At 46.2% G+C, this 24,172-nt stretch overlaps 1 protein-coding gene across 5 annotated transcripts in view; it reads right to left on the minus strand.

Moving 5' to 3' along the window:
- The window catches only part of LOC134347255 (FYN-binding protein 1), a 253,395-nt gene that overhangs the window by 102,531 nt on the left and 126,692 nt on the right, over positions 1-24,172 (minus strand). For all 5 annotated transcript variants that reach the window (XM_063049617.1, XM_063049616.1, XM_063049618.1 and 2 more), the window contains exons 4-5: positions 4,997-5,085; positions 678-718 (exon numbers count right to left, since the gene is read on the minus strand). In XM_063049617.1, the coding sequence (XP_062905687.1) occupies positions 678-718; positions 4,997-5,085 (130 nt within the window). The remainder of the gene's footprint in view (positions 1-677; positions 719-4,996; positions 5,086-24,172) is intronic.

Raw genomic sequence — 24,172 nt, forward strand, 5'->3', positions numbered from 1 at the left:
CAACAGGAAGACCCCAGCTGCGTTACAAGGACACCTGCAAGTGTGAGCTCAAGGCCTTTGGTATTAGCACCAACATGTGGCAGTCACTCGCCTTAGACAGGTGTGCCTGGAAGCAGGAGGTAAAGAAGGGTCTCTTGAGATACAAGACCACTCTGATGCAGCAAGCAGAGGAAAAGCGAGCCCGGGGAAAGCTGCCCAAAATGTCAGAGGTGCCTCAGCGTTCTGCTGTCCAGTGTGGCGAGGACTGTCACTCCCACGTTAACCCCACAGTCACAGTAGATACTGCGTAACTCAGACCACCGGAGGTGCTAGCCTGTGATCCCCTGGGATCGACGGTTACCTATTGTGTGCGATTGTGATGGAGCTGGCGATTTGTATGCTGATTTTGTAATTACGTTGTGATCTGTTTAGTGATTGGATGCATCCAGCAGCTGTAGAAATATTCCCTGTACACCTGAGCCTCTGATAGAAATACTGCCAGTATCTCAATGCAGATGTTAGACGTTGGATTCCTGATTATGTCAAACTGTTGACCAGTCTGGAATTCTGTGGAAGTGCTTGAGATTATGCAGTGTTGGGTACTGGTGAGATACAAGACATTACAGAACTACAGGCGAGGTGACCCGTTCATGACCCTCAGCAAGCTTCTACCCACGAGAGGTTGGTATGACTCTTACTTTACTCTCTCCGCTGTTAGCATCCACCGGCCTCCTGCGATCTGCAATACAGAAGAGACAGGTAAATGACTGAGAAATGTAGATTGCTGGGAATTTCTGTGAGAAACAAGCCCTTCAGCCCATCACATTCATGCCAACCGTTTTGTTCATCCACATCTACATCACCGTCATTACGTGTCGTGTCGTATGACGTGGGCAAACATAGTTTTCATGATCATGATTATCCTTGGCAAACCTTCCTACAGAAGTGGTTTGCCATTGCCTTCTGGGCAGTGTCTTTACAAGACGGGTGACCCCAGCCATGATCAGTACCCTTCAGAGATGGTCTGCCTGGCGTCAGTGGTCACATAACCAGGACTTGTGATCTGCACCGGCTGCTCATACGACCGTCCGCCACCTATGGCTTCACGTGGCTAAGCAGGTGCTCCACCTCGCCCAAGGGTGACTGCAGGCTAGCGGAGGGAAGGAGTGCCTTACACCTCCTTTGGTAGAGACGTATCTCCACCCCGCCACCCATCTACTCCAATCCCAGTTGCCCACATTATATCTGTATCCTTCTATGCCATCCCCAAGGAATGGATGGAATGGAGGTTTGCCTACTCGTAGGCTGCCCCCAGCACATACCTGGGTTGTGTCGGTCCTTAACACAAACACTGCATTTCATGGTACATTTTGATGTACGCGTGATAGTGAAATGAGTCTGAGGTGTCGCCTAAACACATTCCAGATAGCAACCACGCTCTGTGTGGAAAAACTTACCCCTTTAAAGCTCCTTCCTCTCACCTTGAATCTGGTCCTCTTGTTTTTGATACCCCGTATTGTGGGAAAAAGATTCTGACTATGCTATTTATAACTGCCGTAGTGTAGGGGTTAGCATGACGCTTCACTGCGCCAATGAAAGGGGTTCAATTCTTGCCTCTCTCTGTAACGAGTTTACCCCCGGGTGCTCCAGTTTCCTCCCACGTTACAAGGATGTACGGGTTAGGGTCGTGAGTTGCGGACGTGCTATGTTGGTGCTAGAAGCATGTGACACTTGTGGGCTGCCCTCAGCACGTCCTCTGATTGCGTTGGTTGTTTTTGGCAAACGATGTACTTCACTGTACCTAATAAAGTGGCCACTTGACCTCTTGTACCTAATAAAGTGGCCACTGAGGGTACGTTTGTGGTCCCCTGCTGCTGGAGCCCGTCCAGTTCAAGGTCTGACGTGTTGTGTGTTCAGAGAAGCACACCACTGTTGTAACGCGTGTGTATTTGAGTTACTGTCGCCTTCCTGTCAGCTTGAACCAGTCTGGCCATTCTCCTCTGACCTCTCTCATTAACAAGGTGTTTTTGCCCACAGAACTGCCGCTCACTGGATTTTTTTTGCTTCCCGCGTCATTCTCTGTAAACACTAGAGACTGAAAATCCCATGAAATCAGCAGTTTCTGAGATATTCAAACCACCCCATCTGGCACCAACAATCATTCCACAGTCAAAGTCACTTAAATCACATTTCTTCTCCATTCTGATGTTTGGTCTGAAAAACAGCTGAACCTGTTGACCACATCTGCATGCTTTTATGCACTGAGTTGGTGCCACATGATTGGCTGATTAGATATGTGCACTAACGAGCAGGTGTACAGGTCAACTTAATAAAGTGGCCACTGAGTGTATGTTTTGATGTACGCAACACAAATAGAGCGAATCTCTTACCTCTAATTATCTATCCCTCTATCAGGTCACCTCTAAACCTTGTTCACTCCAGGGAAAACAAGACCAGTCTATCCAATCTCCAGGGATTTAATGGACTCCCAGAGAGGTACACAAGTGAGCAGGGAATTAAGGAATATGGACAGTATGTCGGTAGAAGGAATTAGTTTAGTTGGACATGGAATTGGCCTGTCCAGCCCTTCAAGCTGCTCCACCCAGCCTAATCACGGGACAATTTACAATGACCAATTAATCTACCGACTGGTACGTCTTTGGACTGTGGGAGGAAACCGGAGCACCCGGAGGAAACCCATGTGGTCACGGGAAGAACGTACAAACTCCTTACAGGCAGTGGCGGGATTTGAACCTGGGTCATCTGTACTTTAAGGTGTTGTGCTAACCACTAGTTCGATTTAGAAAGCCACAACTTTGTGGGACAAAGGGTCTGTTCCTATGCTGTACTGTTGGAAATTCGATGTTCAGTAACCCAGGTTATCTCATCCAGGTACCATCTCTGCAACCACATCCTTCTGACAGTGTGGTGACCCAAACAGTTCAACCCCAGCCCGCCTGCTTTCTCATCGAATCATGCAGTCATTTTGCACGTAAACAGCCATTCGGCCCTTCCAGTACTTGCTGACCCTCAATCACCAATTGACACTAATCCCAATTCCCCTTCTAACATTTCCACAAAATATCCCAGATTCTGCCCCTCACCCAGACACTGAAGGTAATTTACAGCGGCTACTTAACGCCTCTGGGGTGTCAGAGAAAAAGCCAAGCACCCGAGGAATACCCACATGGTCACAGCGAGAACATGTAAATATGGGCAGCCTTGATAGCGTGACACTTTAGAGCACCAGTGATGACCATAAGACCTTAAGATATAGGAGCAGAATTGGGCTATTTGGCCCATCGACTCTGCCCCACCATTTCATCATGGCTCATCCATTTTCCCTCCCAGCCCCAATCTCCTGTCTCTCCCCGTATCCCTTCATGCTCTGACTAATCAACAATCTATCAAACTCTGCCTTAAATACACCCAATGACTTGGTCTCCACTGCCGCCTGTGGCAACAAATTCCACAGATTCACCACTCTCTAGCTAAAGAAATCTCTCGTCTCCATTCTAAAAGGATGCCCCTCTATTCTGAGGCTGTGTCCTCTGGTCTTAGACTCTCCCACCTTAGGAACCATCCTCTCCACATCCACTCTATCCAGGCCTTTCAACATTCGATAGATTTCATTGAGATCCCCTATCATTCTTCTGAATTTAAGTGAGCACAGGCCCAGAGCCATCAAGTGCTTCTTATATGACAAGCCTTTCTATCCTGGATTCATTTCTGTAAACTTCCTTTGAACTCTCTCCAATATCAGCACATAATTTCTCAGATAAGGGGTCCAAAACTGCTCACAATACTCCAAGTGAGGCCTCACCAGAGCCTTATAAAGCCTTAACATTACATCCTTGCTTCTATATCTTAGTCCTCTTGATATGAATGCTAAAACTGCATTTGTCTTCCTCACTACCGACTCAACCCACAAATTAACCTTTAGGGAATCCTGCATGAGGACTTCCAAAGTGCATGACCATACAGTTCCTGACATTGTATTTCCTCTGCCACATCTTTGTCCATTATCCTAATCTGTCTCTGCCCCTCTACTTCCTCACCACTACCTACCCCCTTCACTATCTTCGCATCATCCGCAAACTTGGCTACAAAGCCATCAATTCCGTCCTCCAAATCACTGACATATAACATAAAAAGAAGCGATCCCATGTGGAACTCCACTAGTCACCGGCAGCCAACCAGAAAACACTCCCTTTATTCCCACCATCTGCCTCCTGCCTTTCAGTCACTGCTTTATGCTAGAATCTTTCTTGTGATACCATGGGCTCTTAACTTTTTAAGCAGAATCATGTGTGGTACCTTGTCATAGGCCTTCTGAAAATCCAAGTACACAACTTCTATTGATTCTCTTTTGTCGATCCTGCTTGTTATTTCCCCAAAGAATTCCAACAGATTGGTCGGGCAAGATTTTCCCTTAAGGGAACCATGCTGACTATGTCCTACTTTATCATGTGCCTGTAAATACCTCAAAACCATATCCTTAACAATTGACTCTAACATCTTCCCAATCATTGAGGTCAGACTAATTGGCCTCTAATTTCCTTTCTTCTGCCTCCCTCCTTTCTTGAAGAATGAAGTGACATTTGCAATTTTCCATTCCTCTGGAAGCATGCCAGAAATAATTGACCCTGTGGGTTTCCGCCGGGTGCTCTGGTTTCCTCCCACATTTCAAAGATGTACGGGTTAGTAAATTGTCAGCACGCTATATTGGCGTCAGAATGTGTGAACATCGTCAGACAATGTTGGTCATTGACACAACTGACACGTTTCGATGTACATGTGATAAATAAATCTAATCTTTAATCTCCACCTAGCAGGCACGAGGTTACAATTGAACTACGATCTCTGGAGCTGTGTGGTAGTAGATCTATCAACCGTGCCACCAAAAAATTACCCCCGGCTCTGCGACAGTGTAAATTTGCTCAAACTTACATTCGAGATTTTACGTAATGACTGTCTTGCTTAGTATTGGGGATCTTTGATGAGATGAGGCTCTTACCTTCAAGTTTCATCGGTGGAAGTGGTGGGGGCACTTGGTCAAAGCTCTGCACGTCGTCATAATTATCCTCCTCCTCTTCTGTCATTGGGCTGTCAGGAAGGAGAGACGTTAAGCAAGGCTGGAAGGAGCCCCTCTCTTTACTCTCTGAACCCGTTTAAACTTTGTGCAGTAATAAATAAAAGCAAGACCTGCATTTCAGTAACACCTTCCAACACACAGCACAATGAAATTGTTTGAAAATGTCGCTCTCTCTTACAACATAATGTTAGAAACCACTGTTTTTAAATAATACATTTTATAAGATTTGAACTTGTTAATAAACTCATATATTTTTCACACCCACTGGCAGAAAGCGGTATAGCGTCTAAACTAACGGTTTATCACCTTTCTTGTTTTTCATTGGCTAAGTGTTAGCACATTACCCATGTGATTGTAGTTGCTTTAATTATGTAGCCTATTATCTATTTGTGTTGGGCACGTGGCCAAGTGGTTAAGGCATTCGTCTAGTTATCTCGAGGTCGCTAGTTCGAGCCTCAGCTGTGGCAGTATGTTTGAGCAAGGCACTTAATCACACATTGCTCCAGTCTGTGCAAGGAGTGGCGCCCCACACGGACTTCCAATCTGCGCCTTGTAAGGCATGAAAATGCCTGATGCAGGCCTCTCATGGTCTGAGTCAATGTTCCCTCCCTCCCTATTATCTAGCCTATCCTTATCTAGATAATTTTCCTCATCTTATTCTAAAAGTGATGGACTTTTTAAGAGGTGCCATCTTGGCTTTTTTTCCCTCTTTTGTCTTTCCATCCATTCCCCTCTCAGCATCATTTCTCAGCTCTTTATACACTTTAAAATAAACTGAGATATTAGAATTTAGACCACTCACAATTTCTGACTCCGGGAGAAAATCAGAAGGATCAGAAAATAACCGGAGATCCAACAGTAGGAAGGGTGCGAATCAATGTTCCAGAAACCAGACTTGGACTGTCTACAGACTACATTAGAATCAGGTTCAGGTATATTGTCACTGATATGTATCATGAAATTCGTTGTTTTGCAGCAGTACAGTGCAATACATTAAAAATACTCTAAGTTACAATAAGAAATATATCTTAAAAGCAGTACAAAAAGAGAGAAAAATAGCAAGGTAGTGTTCATGGGCCATTCAGAAAACTGCATGCTGCTCCGAAAACATGGTGTGTGTGGCTTCAGGATCTTGTACCACCTCCCTGATGGTAGCAACGAGAAGAGGGTATGCCCCAGGTGATGGGGGTCCTTCATGATGTAATTAGTGGGCTATAGATGGTGACCCAGAGAACTGAATGATGGTATTCATTCATTCATTATATGCCGTGACATATGACATGGGTGACCATGCTGTTTCCATGACCATGATTGTCCTTGGCAAATTTTTCTACGAAAGTTGTTCGTCATTGCCTTCTTCTGGGCCGTGTCTTTACAAGATGGGTGCCTCCAGCCATTATCAATACCAGAGATTGTGTGCCTGTCAGTTAGTGGTCAAAGGTTCAATTATTATAAAAGTATACAATTCTGAAATTTTTCTTCTCCAGATAGCCATGAAACCAAGAAAGAGAAGAACACATAACCAGGACTTGTGATATGCACCAGCTGCCCGTACAGCCATCCACCTCCTGCTCCTGTGGTTTCATGTGACCCCGATCAGGGGCTAAGCAGGTGCTACACCTTGCCCAAGGGTGACCTGCAGGCTAGTGGAGGGAAGGAGTGCCTTACACCTCCTTTGGTGGAGACGTATCTCCACCCTACCAACCAGGATGTAGGTATAGTGTTCCTAATGCGGAATAAATTGGGGAAATATTCACTTGAATGCATTTAACTGTTTAACAATGGCAATTACTATATGTATAAATTGGTTCCTCCCTTCTCTCCTGTTCAGGGACCAGAAATAACTCCATCTATAAGTCTGCAGATGAAATCACTGCAGTGGTTCTATCTTAATTGCAACCAGTTTAAGTACAGAAAGGAGATAGAGAACTTGGTGGCTTGTTGTCATGACAACAACCTTTTCCCCAATGTCCATGTAAACCACCAGGCTTTCCGCTCACGTTCATCTAGGGGAATCAGCTTTCAGCCCCGCCAAACAAGGTATTCAAGTTTGGGTGGATGCTGTGTAATGTATTCCCGTCACAAACTCTCAATGCAAATTATCAGTACACCATATACAATCAAATGATAAACTTTATGAATCTTAATTCAAATATAGGGTTAGCATGAAAATAAACAAACAAAAATAAAAGGGCCCACAGTTAAAGTCTCAAAATACGTTGGAGCTCATGCAGTAGGTATTCCTCCACAAACGACCTCAGCCGAAACGTCGCCGACCTTTGAACCCTCGGGTTCCAGTATACGCCGTCTGGTGGTCTACCAGCGCTCTCCACACGAGTCCTTCCTCTTCACTCTCCTCGATTGAAAAACCCACAAAAAACCCCGGTTCCCAGACGCACAGGAAAGAATAACATTTCTCCCATTGGATAGCCCTGAATACCAAAGTCCTGTTATCTCTAGTCATAACCCAAACGTCACAGCTACAGAGAAACCATTACCTCAGCAGTTAACATTACAGAGAAGCCATTACATTCTCCCCCCACTGAATTTAGTCATGCCCTCATGACATTGCGATAATTCGCCAACCCTTCCTGCAAAACCCAAAGCCCAATCCGGGTGAAGAAAGCAGTGACATAGCTCCCCAAAACAGTAGAGATCACGCCCTGTTCCCCAGGCGCTACATAGGCCAACCTATCCGGTGGTCTCCTAATTCTCTGAGACCTCTGTACCTCCTCACCTAACCCTTCAGGCTCAGACGCCACTGGGGATACTTCGCGTCTACTTGGCAAATCCTCCCTCGATCCATCACTCAAAACACCCTGCAGCTCGAAGCCCTCTGTTTCAGGTCCAGGCCCCGCTTCCTCTCCTTCAGGGTCCTGCTGTAACCCAGGCTGCCCACAGATAGCCCTCCCCACTTCACCTGACTCAGTGGGAGGAGTCTCTTCCTCAATCAAAATCAAAGGGGAGTTAGTGAAAGGCAGCATGTACCACACATCCAGATCATCCTCCTCCAAATCAGTATCCCTCTCATGGGCGGGGCCCGGCCCAGCCTCTCCCATTGTGGGCCCTGCAGTTGCCCCACATTTTTGCAGAGTCCTCTTACTAGGTGTAGGCTCCAAGTCAGGCTCTGGGTCTACCTGCACCTCTTGGAGAATCTTGACAGGGCCATTCGCCTCCTCTGGTTTCACCTGGAAAACTGGTAGGTTTGGCATCTGACTCTCCACCACATCGGGTGTGGCCGCCCAGTGGTCAGCCAACTTGTGCTTTCCAGGTAGCCCCAAATTCCTCATGAGGACTTGGTCTCCCGGCAGGAGTCGGGAGAACCTCACCTTCTGATCATACCCCCTCCTATTCCCTTGATTCTGCTTGGCGGCCACGACCCCAGTCAATTCATAAGCCCTTTTCAGCTCTCTCCTCATATCAGACACATACTTCAGATAAGGCTTTGGTGGCAAGTCACCCTCGTCAGTCCCAAAACAAAGGTCAATGGGCAACCTCGTCTTGCGCCCAAACATCAAATAATATGGCGAGTACCCAGTAGCTTCATTTCGTGTACAGTTGTAACAGTGAATCAGATGCCCAATATGTTGCCTGCACCTGCTCTTCTTGCTGATCTCCAGGGTCCCGAGCATGTCCAGCAAGGTCTGATTAAACCTCTCAGACTGGGGATCACCCTGTGGATGATAGGGCGTGGTCCTCCACTTCTCAACTCCAAGCATGCCCAGCAAGGTCCGATTAAACCTCTCAGACTGGGGATCACCCTGCGTGTGGTGATATCACATGTCAGAACGTGATTGGACAGAGTTCAGAGCATGTGCAGAAATGAGAGAATGATCGAGAACATGGCGCTGTAAGAAACGTGGTTTGGTTTTGTCACTGTAAATAAAAGTTCTAATTCTTCCAGAATATGATTCGTTATTGTTATAGCATAGAACGTATAAATATAAAGAACACAACAAGGTGTCAGAAGTCGGTCTGGAAGAATAATATGTTCGCTAACACGGGAGAAGTGAAGATAATCGAAGAAAAAAGAGTTCGAACTGTTTCGGTGTCTGCTAACAGTTTTACAAATGGAAGGTTTGCGTCCTCCGCCGACATTTTAGCTGACTGGGAACGTAGCTGATAACTGGAGAAAATTCAAGTAGCATTTTGAAATATATTTATCGGTGATCAGAGCAGATAAAAATTGTAATAGGTGATGACGCAATTGAGGTATATAATCACTTTGTTTTTGAAGATGGAGATAATTTAAGTTTGAAATCGATAATGGACAAACTTGAAGCATTTTGTATACCGAAGTGTAATGTGACATATGAGCGATATCAATTTTTCAAATGTGCGCAGAGAGCTGCTGAAACAATTGATCAATATGTTACGGAGTTGAGACACTGGAGTAAAACATGTGAGTTTGCAGAACTGACAGACTCTCTCATTAAAGACAGAATTATTTGTGGCATTCAGGATAATGGTCTGAGAGAAAGACTGTTAAGAGAACAAGACTTAGATTTGGAAAAAGCTTTGATGCTCTGCAAAGCTACAGAAATCGTGACGACACAGGCTAAAGAACTTTTCTCTGAGAGCTGCCACATAGACACTGTGAAAAAGTGCTAACATATTAGAAATAATAATAAAACGACGACAAAACCGACAGGGGGCAAGACATCATCTGAGATAAAAAAGATGTCTGATTGCTGTGGGTGGCAGCATCGACCACAAAAAGTGTCCAGCCTACGGGAAAATGTGCAACGACTGCGGTAATAGTAATCATTTTTCACGCTGTTGCAGAAGTAGAAAGAAAATAAAACAAGTAAGTGCAGTGCTTGAAAATGAACTTGAGGAGTTTTATATAGATGTGCTTTGTGAAAACAAAGAAAGTCAGAATGACTGGACTATTCCATTGCAAGTGAACCAAAACAATATTCTGTTTAAACTTGTTACTGGAGCACAAGTAAATGTTCTTGCAGAATCTGAGTTTAATGTATTAAAGCCAAGACCAAAGTTACATAAGACAAATATAAAAGTGACTGGGTATTCAGGTGCAGACATTCCAGTTAAAGGAACATGTGTATCACACAAAAATATGATGCACACACTTTCATTCGTGGTGGTGCCAAAGAATGTACAGTCAATACTGGGTCTATCTGCCTGTGAGAGACTGAATTTGGTGAAAAGAGGTTTAGTCCTGGACAGTGACACAGAGTCAGAATACAGTGACAGAATGGAACGGCTGGAAGTTATAAAGAAAGCTCCCAGACCCACCCCTTTGTTACCAGCATCTGACAAAGCATTGCCACCAAAACCAGGAGTTGCAATTTTGCCCTCTGGAAGTAACGCACATGCATCAGTGGGCCATGCATTCCATCACAATCTCACCTCTGCAGGAGGACAGAGGCCAGACTTGCCGGTACAGTACAATACTGATCTGAAGGCAAAGAGTGACAAGAATCAGGATCCAATTGAAGAAGTGAAAGCACGTGAAGGAATTGAGAAGTTTTATTGAAATGATGAAGTCTCAGCATAAAAAAGAGATTACACAGTTAATGAATGAATTAGATGAAGAAAAGAAGATTCGTATTTCATTACAAATGGAAGTGAAGGAATTAAGAAAGCTACAGTACTTGAAGAACTACAACCCAGATCATACATGGTCCAAACAGAAGAAGCAGCAGTGTTAAGAAGAAATTGCAAAAACCTAAAGAAAGAGCCAGCTTCAGAGTTTTAGTTAACTGATGCAGACCAGACAAAACAAGGAAATAACAACGAAACACCAGAACTGTGTCACTTAGAAGGTTTGTAAACCCCCAGAGAGACCGATAGAGACATGTTAAATTATGCATTTATTCTAGTTAATGTTACTAATTGTTTTTTCTTTTTAAGGAAAGGAAGATGTGGTGATATCGTGTCAGAACATGAATGGACAGAGTTCGGAGCATGCGCAGAAATGAGAGAATGATCGAGAACACGGCACTGTAAGAAACGTGGTTTGGTTTTGTTTCTGTAAATAAAAGTTCTAACTCTTCCCGAATATGATTCTTTATTGTTAACCCACGTTACGTGTAAATATAAAGAACACAACAGTGCAGGTGATAGGGCGTGGTCCTCCACTTCTCAACTCCAAGCATGCCCAGTAACTCACAGATGAGTTTGCTCTCGAAGTCCCGTCCCTGGTCACTATGTATCCGCCTGGGAAGGCCATAATGAACGAAATACTTCTCCCATAACACTTTTGCCACCGTAATCGCCCTCTGGTCCTTGGTAGGAAAAGCCTGAGCATATCTGGTGTAGTGGTCCGTGATGACTAAGACATTTGCCATGTTGCTGGCATCGGGTTCTATGGACAGGAAATCCATACACACCAGGTCCAGGGGCCCTGCACTCTGCAAGTGGGACAAGGGAGCTGCCCGCCTAGGCTGTGTCTTCCGGCATATGCAGCGAATGCATGACTTGCAGTGTTCCTCGACCTCTGCCTACATTCGGGGCCAGTAAAACCGGTTTCTGAGCAATCCATAGAATTGGATAGATATATGGACAGGAAAGGAATGGAGGGTTATGGGCTGAGTGCAGGTCAGTGGAATAAGATAGGGTCAGAGTTCGGCACGGACTAGAAGGGCCGAGATGGCCTGTTTCCGTGCTGTAATTGTTATATGGTTATAAAGGTCTTTTCCACCCCCAAACGTCCAGAATCATCATGAAGTGACTTCAACGCCATCCTCCGATACTTCTCGGGCAGAACCAGCTGGCAACGCCAAGGTCGGTCCAGGGGTGACGTGACCCGGTATAAGATCTGGTTCTTCAACTCCAACCGAAGCCATTCTTTCCGTAATGGAGGCACCGAAGCGTGTTTTGTCTTCTCCGCCTGAGTCACGTCTCCCTTTTCAACTGCGGACCAAATAGCGCCAATGCCCAGATCATCTCACTGAGCAGCTGCCACTTCCCCAGAACTCCATTCCGGCAGCTGATTTGTCTTCAGAGCAGTCAGGTTACAATAAACTTGCGGAATGGTGTCATCAGAAGCCCCGAATTGATCCACTTCTCGATCCTGCCTCTCCTTTCCTTCTGCCTTCATGCTGATGGCAAACTGACACATGGCCTTCACCCCAGGGGCAGGAACGCTCTCCCACTCCTTGTCCATGTCCAGTCCCTCATGCACCCGTCGGGACAAAGCATCCACATCAATGTTCCGGCTCTCCAGCCAGTACTTCAGGCTGAAATCATAGGCAGACAACGCTGCCAACCACCGATGGCCTGTGGCATCCAGTTTCGTCGAGGTCAGGATATAAGTTAGGGGGTTGTTGTCCATCCTCACCTCAAACTTGGCCCCGTAGAGATCGTCACTCAGTTTATCCACCACTGCCCATTTCAAAGCCAGGAATTCCAGCTTGTGCGTGGGATAGTTTCTCTCGGAGGGCGACAAACTCCAGCTGACAAGCCACAGGCCTCAACCCAGTGCCCTGATCATGATACAGGACGTCGCCTAAATCCTCCCAGTTGGCATCTGTGTGCAGTACACACGGTAAGCGGGGGTCAGCAAAAGGGAGCACTGGCGCCTGGGTCAGCAACTGAAAAGCCTCACATTTTACATTCCACCTCTGTCCAAAGGGCTCCGACGGGTTTAGATATTCTCCACCCTCCTCTCCTTTTTCCCCCCCTCCCTTTCTTCCCCAAGCTGAAGCTGATTCAAGGGGTGACTCACTTTGGCGCAGCCCTTCACAAGTTTCCCATAATAACAGAACCCAAGGAATGAGCGCAGAGTGCTCACAGTCTGGGGCCTTGGCCAAGTGGTCACCGCTTCTATCTTAGCCAGGTCTGTAGCTACTCCAATCTGTGAGATTAGCTGTCCGACATAGCTAACAGACGTTTTGCAGAACTGGCACTTGTCCAGGGAAAGTTTTAACCCTTCAGCTTTCAGGCAGCTGAGCACCTTCAGTAGCCTCGTTTCATGTTCTTCCAAGGTGGATCCAAATACTATGAGGTCATCCAAATACACCAACACCTCAAGCAAGTTCATATCCCCCACTGTCTTCTCCATGACTCATGACTCACTGGAAGGTGGCAGGGGCTCCCGATATGCCCTGGGACATCCTTTCGAACTGGAAGAATCCCAAGGGACATATAAATGCCACCTTCTCTTTGTCGGCCTCACTCATTGGGATCTGGTAATATCCACTCCTCAAGTCCAGCACACTAAACCACTTCGCACCACTCAGACAGGCCAGTGCGTCTTCGACCCTCGGGACCGTATACTGATCACGGACGGTGCACCAGTTCAGGATCCTATAGTCCACACACGTGTACCTTCCTGTTCTTCTTCCAGGACACTACTACTGGGGATGCATAGGGGCTTCTGGACTCAGTGATGATCCCAGCTTCCTTCAATTTACACAAATGCTGCCACACGTCTTCCACGTCTGCAGGGGCCAGTCGGTGCGACCTCTCTCCAAACAGGGTGTCCTCGGTCACCCGGATAGTGTGATGAGTGCTCTTTGAACAACCCACATCAAACTAGTCAGTGGAAAAGACACCTTCCAGCTTCAACATCTTCTCTACCAGCCTCCTTTTCCAACCCGGTGGCACCGGGAGTTCCCGAAGTTAAATGACTCAGCGGTCAACTTTCCCCTTTTCTAATAGTTTCTCCCAGCTGTGCCTCACGGGGGCGCTAGACATTACCGTCACCGGGAACAAATGCACCGGGGCATTTTCCGCTTGAAGGAGCCCTCCTTCTTCGTAGTGTTCCTGATGACCACTGCCATCCTGCTAGCCTGTACAACTGAGGGCTTCTGCAATTTGGGCCTCACCAGTACCCCAGCAGGAAATCCCCACTCCCCCTCATGGTCTTCCAGAGCGTCCACTAAGAGGGCTCCTCAGGCACTCCGGGAAATTTCGGGGTCCCCATCATTCTCACTACTTCCCGGGCTGTACCACCATTGGCTTCAACTGGGTGAACCACACAGTCCCTCGTCTAAATTTGGTATCCGGCCCAGTGCGGTCACACACTTCCTCAAAAGCAGCTCGAAACACCGGGTGGACAGACAATGTCCTCAAAAAGCTCTCACCCACCTTCTCCTTGCAGGCCCCCATGAGACTCCTCACTAGAGCAGTGTTGGCCCCCACCAGAATTGAAACGCCGCCCGTCTCAACAGGGTCTGGCCCAACCAGCACCATTGTATCAAAGACCCCAAGACCTCAGACACTCCCACATCGGCCTCCAAGAACTCCAGTTTCACTTACAAGTAACCGTCGTATGGATAATCACCAGTACTGATACCCCAGTGTCCAGTGCCCTGAATGGTGTCAAGGGTAAATGCTTCAGATACCGGTTGTAAAACGAACAGTACAGTAACATGACCTGTGACCCAGTGTCAAGTATGGCTTTAGCAGATATTCCCTCTATCCATGGGGACACACGGAGCATGGTCCCACTAAGCCTTCAGGAATAGGGTATTTTGCTTTCAGAAGTTCCTTGATACATTGCTGGGAACGTGTTCTCCCAGAGACACCAGGCCGTTCCCTCACTGGGTCTCCTCTAAGTTTCCTGACACCTCTCCCTGCTGAGGTACGCATGGGCTTGCTCTCCGAGGGGCTTCCTGCCGCTCACATTCCCGCCGGAAGTGTCCCTCTTCCCCACAGTTATAGCACACGCTACCGGCCACCCCTCTTCTCACAGAACCCCAGCCACCCGCAGCCCTCTGCGTCGTCCGTCCCCCTGGGGGGGGGGGCCTCTCTACCAGTCCAATCATATGGAGGGTCCACACCCGCTGTTAACACCCGGGACATCTCAGTTCTCAGCTCTACCACCATCTCCTTTACCATTTCCCGGGTTGGGCTGACCCCAGTCACTTCACCACAATGGGATGCTACTGAGGACTGTACCCTGCTGACGGGAGTCCTCTCGCTGCCCCAATGCGTTCTCCTCCTCCCGTACCTCTCTGATCAGCTGAACAAATGAGGGAGGGGGGCACGTTTTACGGGACTGTCAGAGACCCCAAGCAATCATGTCCTGGGGCAGGGCACCCTTGGCTATCTGGTCCATCCTCAGCTGCCTGAGCGCCGCAAACAATTTAGCTGTCTCTCTAGCAAAAAAGGTACGTGGAAAGCTTCTCCCCCTTCTCCTGACACATGTTTTGAAACCAAACCACCCCCCCGCCCCGCCCCAGGAGCTCCAGTGTGCTCCCTGTCAGACCAAAAGCGCTCTCTAATGCGCCTAGATACTCAGCAAGGGAAGCAGAGGGCTGGTTAACTGTCACGCCTCTGATTACATCAGCCGCCAACCCCCTCAAACTTTCAACCAATCTCTGTCGCTTTTCGTCACCAGAATACTGCCACTCATCTAACAACTGAGGGATCTTCTCCACCCACATCTCATAATCCTCCTCCCCCTCGGGGGTGGGCACAATTCCAGAGAAAATTCTTAGCTTCTGGCAGGGACCCGCTACCTGTGCACTGGGCCACTTATTCGCCAGACAGGCAAGGGCTGATGCCAACTCAGAACCCTCACTCTTCACTGGGGGACGGAGACTAATTAAACTTTCCAAATCCGACCACTCTTTCTCTTCATTCCTCAGAAACCATAGAACCCTGTCTCTGAAATCTGCGCTCCCAACTGCGGGCAACTCAGCTTGTGACCAAGCCTGCTGGGCTCCACTCTCCTGCTCCTTGACAGTATGGACAGGCCATGGCCCCGCCTCACCTGGGTCACCAATAGACACAGACACAGTCCCACTGCCGTTACGTCAGCACTAGTCTAGACTAAAACAAGGTCTGAACCCACCATTTTATCAAACTTTCACGCTACGATTTCAACCTTGTCAACAGCTTTAACCGTACTCAAACATCGAATTAACAATTCATCTGGGGTTCGAATATCCACCCCATTCAACACGCACACATTAATTATCAATAATCCTTCAGATGCACACCAGCGTTCAACCCCAGCAGCATCCCTATCCGCACTAATTTAAACAGGGTGATCACACAGCATCCAATGGAATCGAATCTCGGACATAGGCCCCACAAATGTAACCCAACAACCTTTTCCCCAATGTCAATGTAAACCACCAGGCTTTCCGCTCACGTTCATCTAGGGGAATCAGCTTTCAGCCCCGCCAAACAAGGTATTCAAGTTTGGGTGGGTGCTGTGTAACGTATTCCCGTCACAAACTCTCAATGCAAATTATCAGTACACCATATACAATCAAATGATAAACTTCATGAATCTTAATTCAAATATAGGGTTAGTATGAAAATAAACAAACAAAAATAAAAGGGCCCACAGTTAAAGTCTCAAAATATGTTGGAGCTCACACAGCAGGTAATTTTCCACGAATGACCTCAGCTGAAACGTCGCCAACCCTCGGATTCTACTATACGCCGTCTGGTGGTCTACCAGCGCTCTCCACACACGTCCTTCCTCTTCACTCTCCTCAATCGAAAAACCCGCGAAAAACCCCGGTTCCCAGGCGCACAGGGAAGAATAACATTTCTCCCATTGGATAGCCCTGAATACCAAAATCCTGTTATCTCTAGTCATAACCCAAACGTCGCAGCTACAGAGAAACCATTACCTCAGCAGTTAACATTACAGAGAAGCCATTACATCAACAAAACAAATGAGCTGGTCATTGACTTCAGGGAGAGGGGGGAGACTGCGTGCACATGATTCTGTCAACCTCAACGATGATGAGGTTGAGAACTTCAGGTTCCTAGGAGTGAAGATCAAAAGTCTGTCCTGGTCGAACCATGTAGATGCCACAACCAAGAGAGCTCAGCAGCACCTGCACTTCCTCAGAAGGCTAGAGAAAACTGGCATGTCCCTGTGCACCCCCAGAGATTCTTACCAACAAAACATAGAAAACATCCTTAGGCACACGTTAAAAAAAAGACACTTATCCATGTAGCGCTCTCCAGCTATTCGATGGTCAAACTGCCTCCCGTTTGAGCCAAAAATTTCAAATTTTGTCTGGTCAGTCCAGAGCACTTTCTGCTACTGTTCAGCACCCCAGCCCTTGTGTTTTTGTGTGGAGGTGAGTCTCTTGACTTTGTTTCCACTTCGGAGGAATGGCTTTTGGCATCAACTCTTCCACAAAAACCACTTCTGACAAGGCTTGTCTGGACTGTAGAGGGACGTACTTGGGTTCCAGTGTTTTCTCTGAGTTCAGAGCTGATAGTAGATTCTTCCGATTTAGAAGGGACATCAGTTTCCATGGCTAACCCCTGCGTTTCTGATCCACAAACCTACCTGCTTCTTCACATGAGCTTAGACAGCCCATTTTGAAACTCCTGTCTGCCACTAAATTTCTGCTTGGGAGAGACCTTGCTGATGCAGGTTCACCACCTTGTGTCTTGTTGCAGTGCTCAACCTTGCCATGGTGTAAGAATTGATGATTTGAAGGTTACACTGTCGCATTTCCCACACTCGCACCTTTTAGTTTGGTGTCCTATGCCCAGCTTGATTCCTTCTATACCTATTTCTGTTTCAGTTAATCAGTTTAGTTCATTCAACTTCTGTCATTGATCATTAGGACCTGTTTGTTATCTTTGTTTAATCATGCACTGAGTTATATACCTACAAAGTAATCAACCTTTTGTATTTGAAACGTTCACCATCACTTAATATGTTACTTCTTTAACGAGATACAAAATATTGTCTGTAACATTTAATTTTTTGGAAAATCAATGTTTGGAAGTCTAAAATTTTGCTCTTTTCTACTGACCCACTAGTGGAGAAACCAAAAAAATAAACATCTAAAACAAATTTTATACAAAAAATCTTGGGTGCCTAAGATTTTTGCACAGTACTGTAACAAGAGATACGTACGTAGGTATGATACTATAGGTGCAATCTCAGTCATCAAATCTTTAAAATGTATGCCATGAGTTGTGGCCATTCAGCCCATTGTGTCTGTACTAGCCATGTTACTTCAAGGTATTCCCACTTCCAATTAAGTCCACATTCCTTTGGTTATACCACCGTGTGTAGTTACCTTTGATCTGGTGGGTTCCATTATGGGTGGAAGTAATTTCTCACTTCCTCTCAAACTCACCTGTTGACTAAATCTCTGCCCTCCATTTGGAGGCCTTGGATAATTTTACAAACTTTAAATAAATCTTCCAAAGAGACACAGCTTAAGACGGTCTTCCTCCATAGCTAGTGGAAAGTCAAAAAGGTGCACTGATGTGCAAATCAGAGGGTCGCCTGCTCCTTATCTCAAGACTGGAGTCTTGATTGGTAAGGCTTCCCATCCCAGACCCATCCCAATCCCTGATTCTCATCAAGGGGGAAGGTAATGGATGGACCAATAGGCTTATGAACCATGTGGACAACTTCATTCACTTCAACATTGAACTGATTCCACAACCTATTGACTCACTTTCAATTATATAATTATTGAGTTGATAATTATATATTATATACGTGGCCAAGTGGTTAAGGCATTGGACTAGCTACCTGAAGGTTGTGAGTTCGAGCCCCAGCCGAGGCAGCATGTTGTGTCCTTGAGCAAGGTACTTAATCACACATTGCTCTGCGACGACACTGGTGCCAAGCTGTATGGGTCCTAATGCCCTTCCCTTGGACAACATCGGTGTCGTGGAGAGGGGAGACTTGCAGCATGGGCAACTGCTGGTCTTCCATACAACCTTGCCCAGGCCTGCGCCCTGGAGAGTGAAAACTTTCCAGGCACAGATCCATGGTCTCGCAAGACTAACGGATGCCTTTGATTGAATTGATAATTATCATTTATTTAATCAAATTTAAAAAGCATTGATAAATGCATATTAATTATTTAAAATAAGCAAATGATATTTGCTTTCTTTTTTTTTACTTATTTGTTATAATTTTTTGATTTTTATTTTGTATTTACACAATTTCTTACCATAAGACATAGAAGCAAAATTAGGCCATTCAGCCCATTTCATCATGGCTGATCCATTTTCCTTTCAACCCCATTCTTCTGCCTTCTCCCCGTAACCTTTGACACCATGACTAACCAAGAACCTATCAACTTCTGCCTTAAATACAGCCAATGACCTAGCTTCTACAGCCACCTGTGGCTGAGGATTTACCGCCCTCTGTCTAAAGAAATTCCTCATCTCCATTCCAAATGAATATTCCTCTATTCTGAGGCTATGCCTTCTGGTCCTAGACTCCACCAATATAGGAAACATCCTCTCCATGTCCACTCTATCGAGGCCTTTCAACATTTGATAGGTTTCAATGACATCTCACCTCATTCTTCTAAATTCCAGTGAGTAATGGCCCAAAGCCATCAATTACTTCTCATACAATAAACCTTTCATTCCTGGAATCATTGTCATGAATCTCCTTTGAACTGTTTCAAATGTCAGAACATCCTTCTTAGATAAGGAACCCAAAAAATAAGGAGATGAGGAGAAGATGGCGGCGTGATGCAGCGCACGTGGCCACTCTGGTGGTGATGTCTGTTATTTGTCAATTTGGGTGCTGTGCACAATCCTGATTTGATGGAGACAGACGTGAGAGTACAGAGGAACATCTGGGGAAACTTCTGAAATGCCCGCTTCGCTGTCACTGCTACTGTGTGGTCCAGAATCTCCGGAGAAGAAGGCCCCGAATCCTCGGCTTTGCTTGTTTCGGCGGCCAGGGCGAGGTCAAAGGCGCTCGGCAGAGGATGGCGCTCGGGAGGCTGTATTGGAGGGACTGGTTGGAGGCTCGAAGTTTTTGGATGGATGGACTCAGTGTCGGCTGTGGTCCGGTGCTTCCAATGCATCGGCAGTTGTCAGTGCCTGGAGGTTTATGGCAGGGAGTTTCTCCTTTTTGCCGCCTGCTATCGGGGACTCGGGAGTCGATCGGGACTTTGAGACTTCTTTTTTACCGTGCCCATGGTCTGTTCTTTATCAAAATATGGTATTGCTTTGCACTGCTGTAACTATATGTATAATTATGTGGTTCTGTCAGTGTTAGTCTTTGGTTTGTCCTGTTTTTCTGTGATAGCACTCTGGAGGAACATTGTATCATTTCTTAATGCATGCAGTTCTAAATGACAATAAACAAGGACTGAGTGTTCTCATAATCTAATCTAAATCTGTTCATAATACTCCCAGTGAGGCCTCAACAGTGCCTTATAAGGTCGCAACGTTACATCCTTGTTTTCATATTCTAGTCCTCTTGAAATGAATGCTAACATTACATTCACCTTCCTCACCGATTCAAACTGCAAGTTAACTTTTAGGAAAAACAAAAAGTTTCAAGTCCATTTTTTGTTCCTCTCTGCGCCTTGTGGTGCATTGTGTGGCAACCTTGCCTTTTTTCTTTAGCAATTATCCATTTTTTAATGAGGCTGATTTGCCAGCTCAACGATCAACCCAGCACGACGGAAAGCACGTAAGGAGTCGGCTGGTTTCGAACCCGGGACTACTCGTCTTCAAGTCCAGTGCGGATGCTGGCCGGTTCCCCAAGTCCACCTGCACCTCAGATTTTTCAATTTTCTCTCCGGTTAGAAAATAACCTATGCTTTTATTCCTTCTATCAAAGTTCATGACCATACACTTCCTGGCACTACATTCCAACTGCCACTTCTTTGTCCATTCTCTTAACCTAAGTCTTTCTGCACTCTCCCTGCTTTCCCAACACTACCTGCCCCTCCACCTATCTTCATATTGTCCACAAACTTGGCCACAAAGCCACCAATTTCATTACAAAATTGTTGAGATATAACGTTAAAAGAAGCAGTGCCAACACCAACCCCCGTGGCAGCCAATCAGAAAAGGCTTTCTTTATTCACACCCTCCTGCCAAACATGCTTTATTCTTGCTAGTATATTTCCAGGAATACCTTGGGCTCTTAACTTTTAAGCAGTCACATGGGCAGCACCTTGTCAAAGGCCTTCTGAAAATCCATGTACACAACATCAACCCGTTCTCCTTTGTCTATCCTGCTTGTTATTTAGAAACACAGAAAACCTACAGCACAGTACAGGCCCTTTGGCCCACAAAGCTGTGCCGAATATGTCCCTACCTTAGAACTACCTAGGGTTACCCATAGCCCTCTATGTTACTAAGCTCCATGCAGCCATCCAGGAGTCTCTTACAAGACCCTATCATTTCTGCCGCCGGCAGCCCTTCCACGCACTCACCACTCTCTGCGTAAAAAACTCACCCCTGACATCTCACCTGTACCTACTTCCAAGCACCTTAAAACTGTGCCCTCTCGTGCTAGCCATTTCAGCCCTGGGGAAAAGCCTCTGACTATCCACACGATCAATGCGTCTCATTATCTTGTACACCTCTATCAGGTCACCTCTCATCCTCCGTTGCTCAAAGGAGAAAAGGCTGAGTTCACTCAACCTATTCTCATAAGGCATGCTCGCCAATCCAGGCAACATCCTTATAAATCTCCTCTGCACCCTTTCTATGGTTTCCACGTCCTTCCTGTAGTGAGGCGACCAGAATTGAGCACAGTACTCCAAGTGGGGTTTGACCATGGTCCTATATAGCTGCAACATTACCTCTCGGCTCTTAAACTCAATCCCACGACTGATGAAGGCCAATGCACCGTACGCCTTCTTAACCACACAGTCAACCTGCCCCAGAAGAGGTCCCAATGATCCAGAAATCTGAATCCCTGCCCCCTGCTCCAATCCCTCAGCCACACATTTATCCTCCACCTCATTCTATTCCTATACTCACTGTCACGTGGCACAGGCAGTAATCCCGAGATGACTACCTTTGAGGTCCTGCTACTCAACTTCTTTCCTAACTTGGTTATCTATTTTCAGGACCTCCTCCTTTTTTCTACCTATGTTGTTGGTACCAATATGTACCACAACCTCTGACTGTTCTCCTTCCCACTTCAAGATATCATGGATGCGATCTGAAACATCCCGGACCCTGGCCCTTGGGAGGCAAACTACCATTTGCGTTACTTTCCTGCATCAACAGAATCACCTGCCTGACCCCCTAACTATAGAGTCCCCTATCAGTGCTGCCATCCTCTTCCTTTCCCTACACTTCTGAGCCACAGGGCCAGACTCTGTGCCAGAGACACGACCACAGCTGCTTCCCCCAGGTAGGCTGTTCCCCCCCCCCCCATAGTACTCAAGCAGGAATACTTATTGTTAAGGGGGACAGCCACAGGGGTACTCTCTAGCACCTGCTTCTTGCCGTTCCCTCTCCTGACTGTTACTCACTTCTCTATCTCTTGTGGTCCTGGGGTGACTACCTGCCTATAGCTCCTCTTGATCACCTCCTCACTCTCCCTAATTAGACGAAGGTCATCGAGCTGCAGCTCCAATTCCCTAATGCGGTCTCTAAGGAGCTGCAGCTCGACACACCTGGTGCAGATGTGGTCATCTGGGAGGCCGGGAGTCTCCAGGACCTCCCACATCTGACACTGAGCACAGAAAACTGGCCTCACACACATACTTTCTGTCTTTATTTTAAACAGATAACCTACCTGGCCTCGACCCTTTATCGCCAAAGCCCTGTTGAGCCAAAGCCTTCCTACTCTGTCTCCCACTACTCTGTTGCCCGCTCTTCCGATGCCTACTCTGTAAAGCTGTCTTCTTTTTAAACTCTTCCCGCTGTTCTCACTGGCCGACCTCCACACGCTTGCACAGTCGTGCCCCATTCTTCAAAGAATTCCAAAAGGTTTGTCAGGCATAATTTTCTCTTAAGAAAACCCTGCTGACGTTGGCCTATTTTATCAGGTGCCTCCAAGTACCCTGAAACCTCATTCTTAGCAATTGACTCCACCATCTTACCAATTACTGAGGTCAGACTAACTGGCCTATAATTTCCTTTCTTCTGCCTTCCTCCTATCTTGGAGTGACAGTTGAAATTTTCCAGTCCACTGGAACCATGCCAAATTCTAGTGATTCTTGACAGACCATTACTAATACTTCCATAATCTCTTCATCTACCTCTTTCAGAACCCAGAGATATAGATCATCTGGTCCAGTTGACTTATCTGCCTTCAGACCTTTCATCTTCTCAAGCATATTTTTCTTTGTAATTGCAACTTCACTCACTTCTGCGCCCTGACACTCTTGAACTTTTGACATACTGCTAGTGTCTTCCACAGTGAAGAGTGATCACAAAATACTTAGTTCATCTACCATTTCGTTGTCCCCCATTACTACCACTCCTGTGTCTTTTTTTCCAGTGGTCTGATATCCACTCTCATCTCTTTTACTCTTTATATATCTGAAGAAACTTTTAGTATCCTCTTTGGCTATTGGCTAGCTTACTTTTGTATTCCATCTTTACCTTCTTAATGACTTTCTTTAAGTTGCCTTCTGTTGGCTTTTAAAAGCTTCCCAATCTTCTAACTTCCCACTAATTTTTGTTCCATTATATGCATGATCGTTGCCTTTTTTGTTGACTTTGACTTCCTTGACAGACTTGGCAGCAAAATCCTGCCTTTAGAATACTATTTCTTCTTTGGGATGTACCTATCTTGCACCTTCCGAATTGCTCCCAGAAACTTTGGCCATTGCTGCTCTGCCATCATCCCTGCTAGTGTCCCCTTCCAATCAACTCCTCTCTCATCCTTCTGTAATTCCCTTTGCTCCACTGTAATACTGATACATCTGACTCTAGCTTCTCCCTCTCAAATTGTAGGGTGAATTCTATCATATTATGATCACTGCCTCCTCAGGGTTCCTTTACCTTAAGCTCTCTAATCAAATCTAGTTCATTACACAACACACAATCCATAATAGCTGATCCCCTTGTGGGCTCAACCATGAGCTGCTCTAAAAATCCATCTTGAAGGCATTCCACAAATTTGAGTTAAGAAAACTCTGTGGATGCTGGAAATCTAAGCAACAGACACAAAATGCAGTCGGAACTCAGCAGGCCTGAGATCATCTATGGAACAGAGTAAATGGTCAACATTTCGGGCTGAAACCCTTCATCAGGAGAATTCTATAAATTCTCTCCATTAGGATCCAGCATCAACCTGATTTTCCACGATCGACCTGCATATTGAAATCCACCATGACTATCACAACATTTTCCATTTTACATTCCTTTTTTATCTCCCATTGTAATTTGTAGCCCACAGCCTGGCGACTGTTCAGAGGCCTGTACATAGCTCCCATCAGGGTCTTTTCACCCTTGCAG

This window comes from Mobula hypostoma, chromosome 5, assembly GCF_963921235.1.
Source record: "Mobula hypostoma chromosome 5, sMobHyp1.1, whole genome shotgun sequence".
NCBI lineage: Eukaryota > Metazoa > Chordata > Chondrichthyes > Myliobatiformes > Myliobatidae > Mobula > Mobula hypostoma.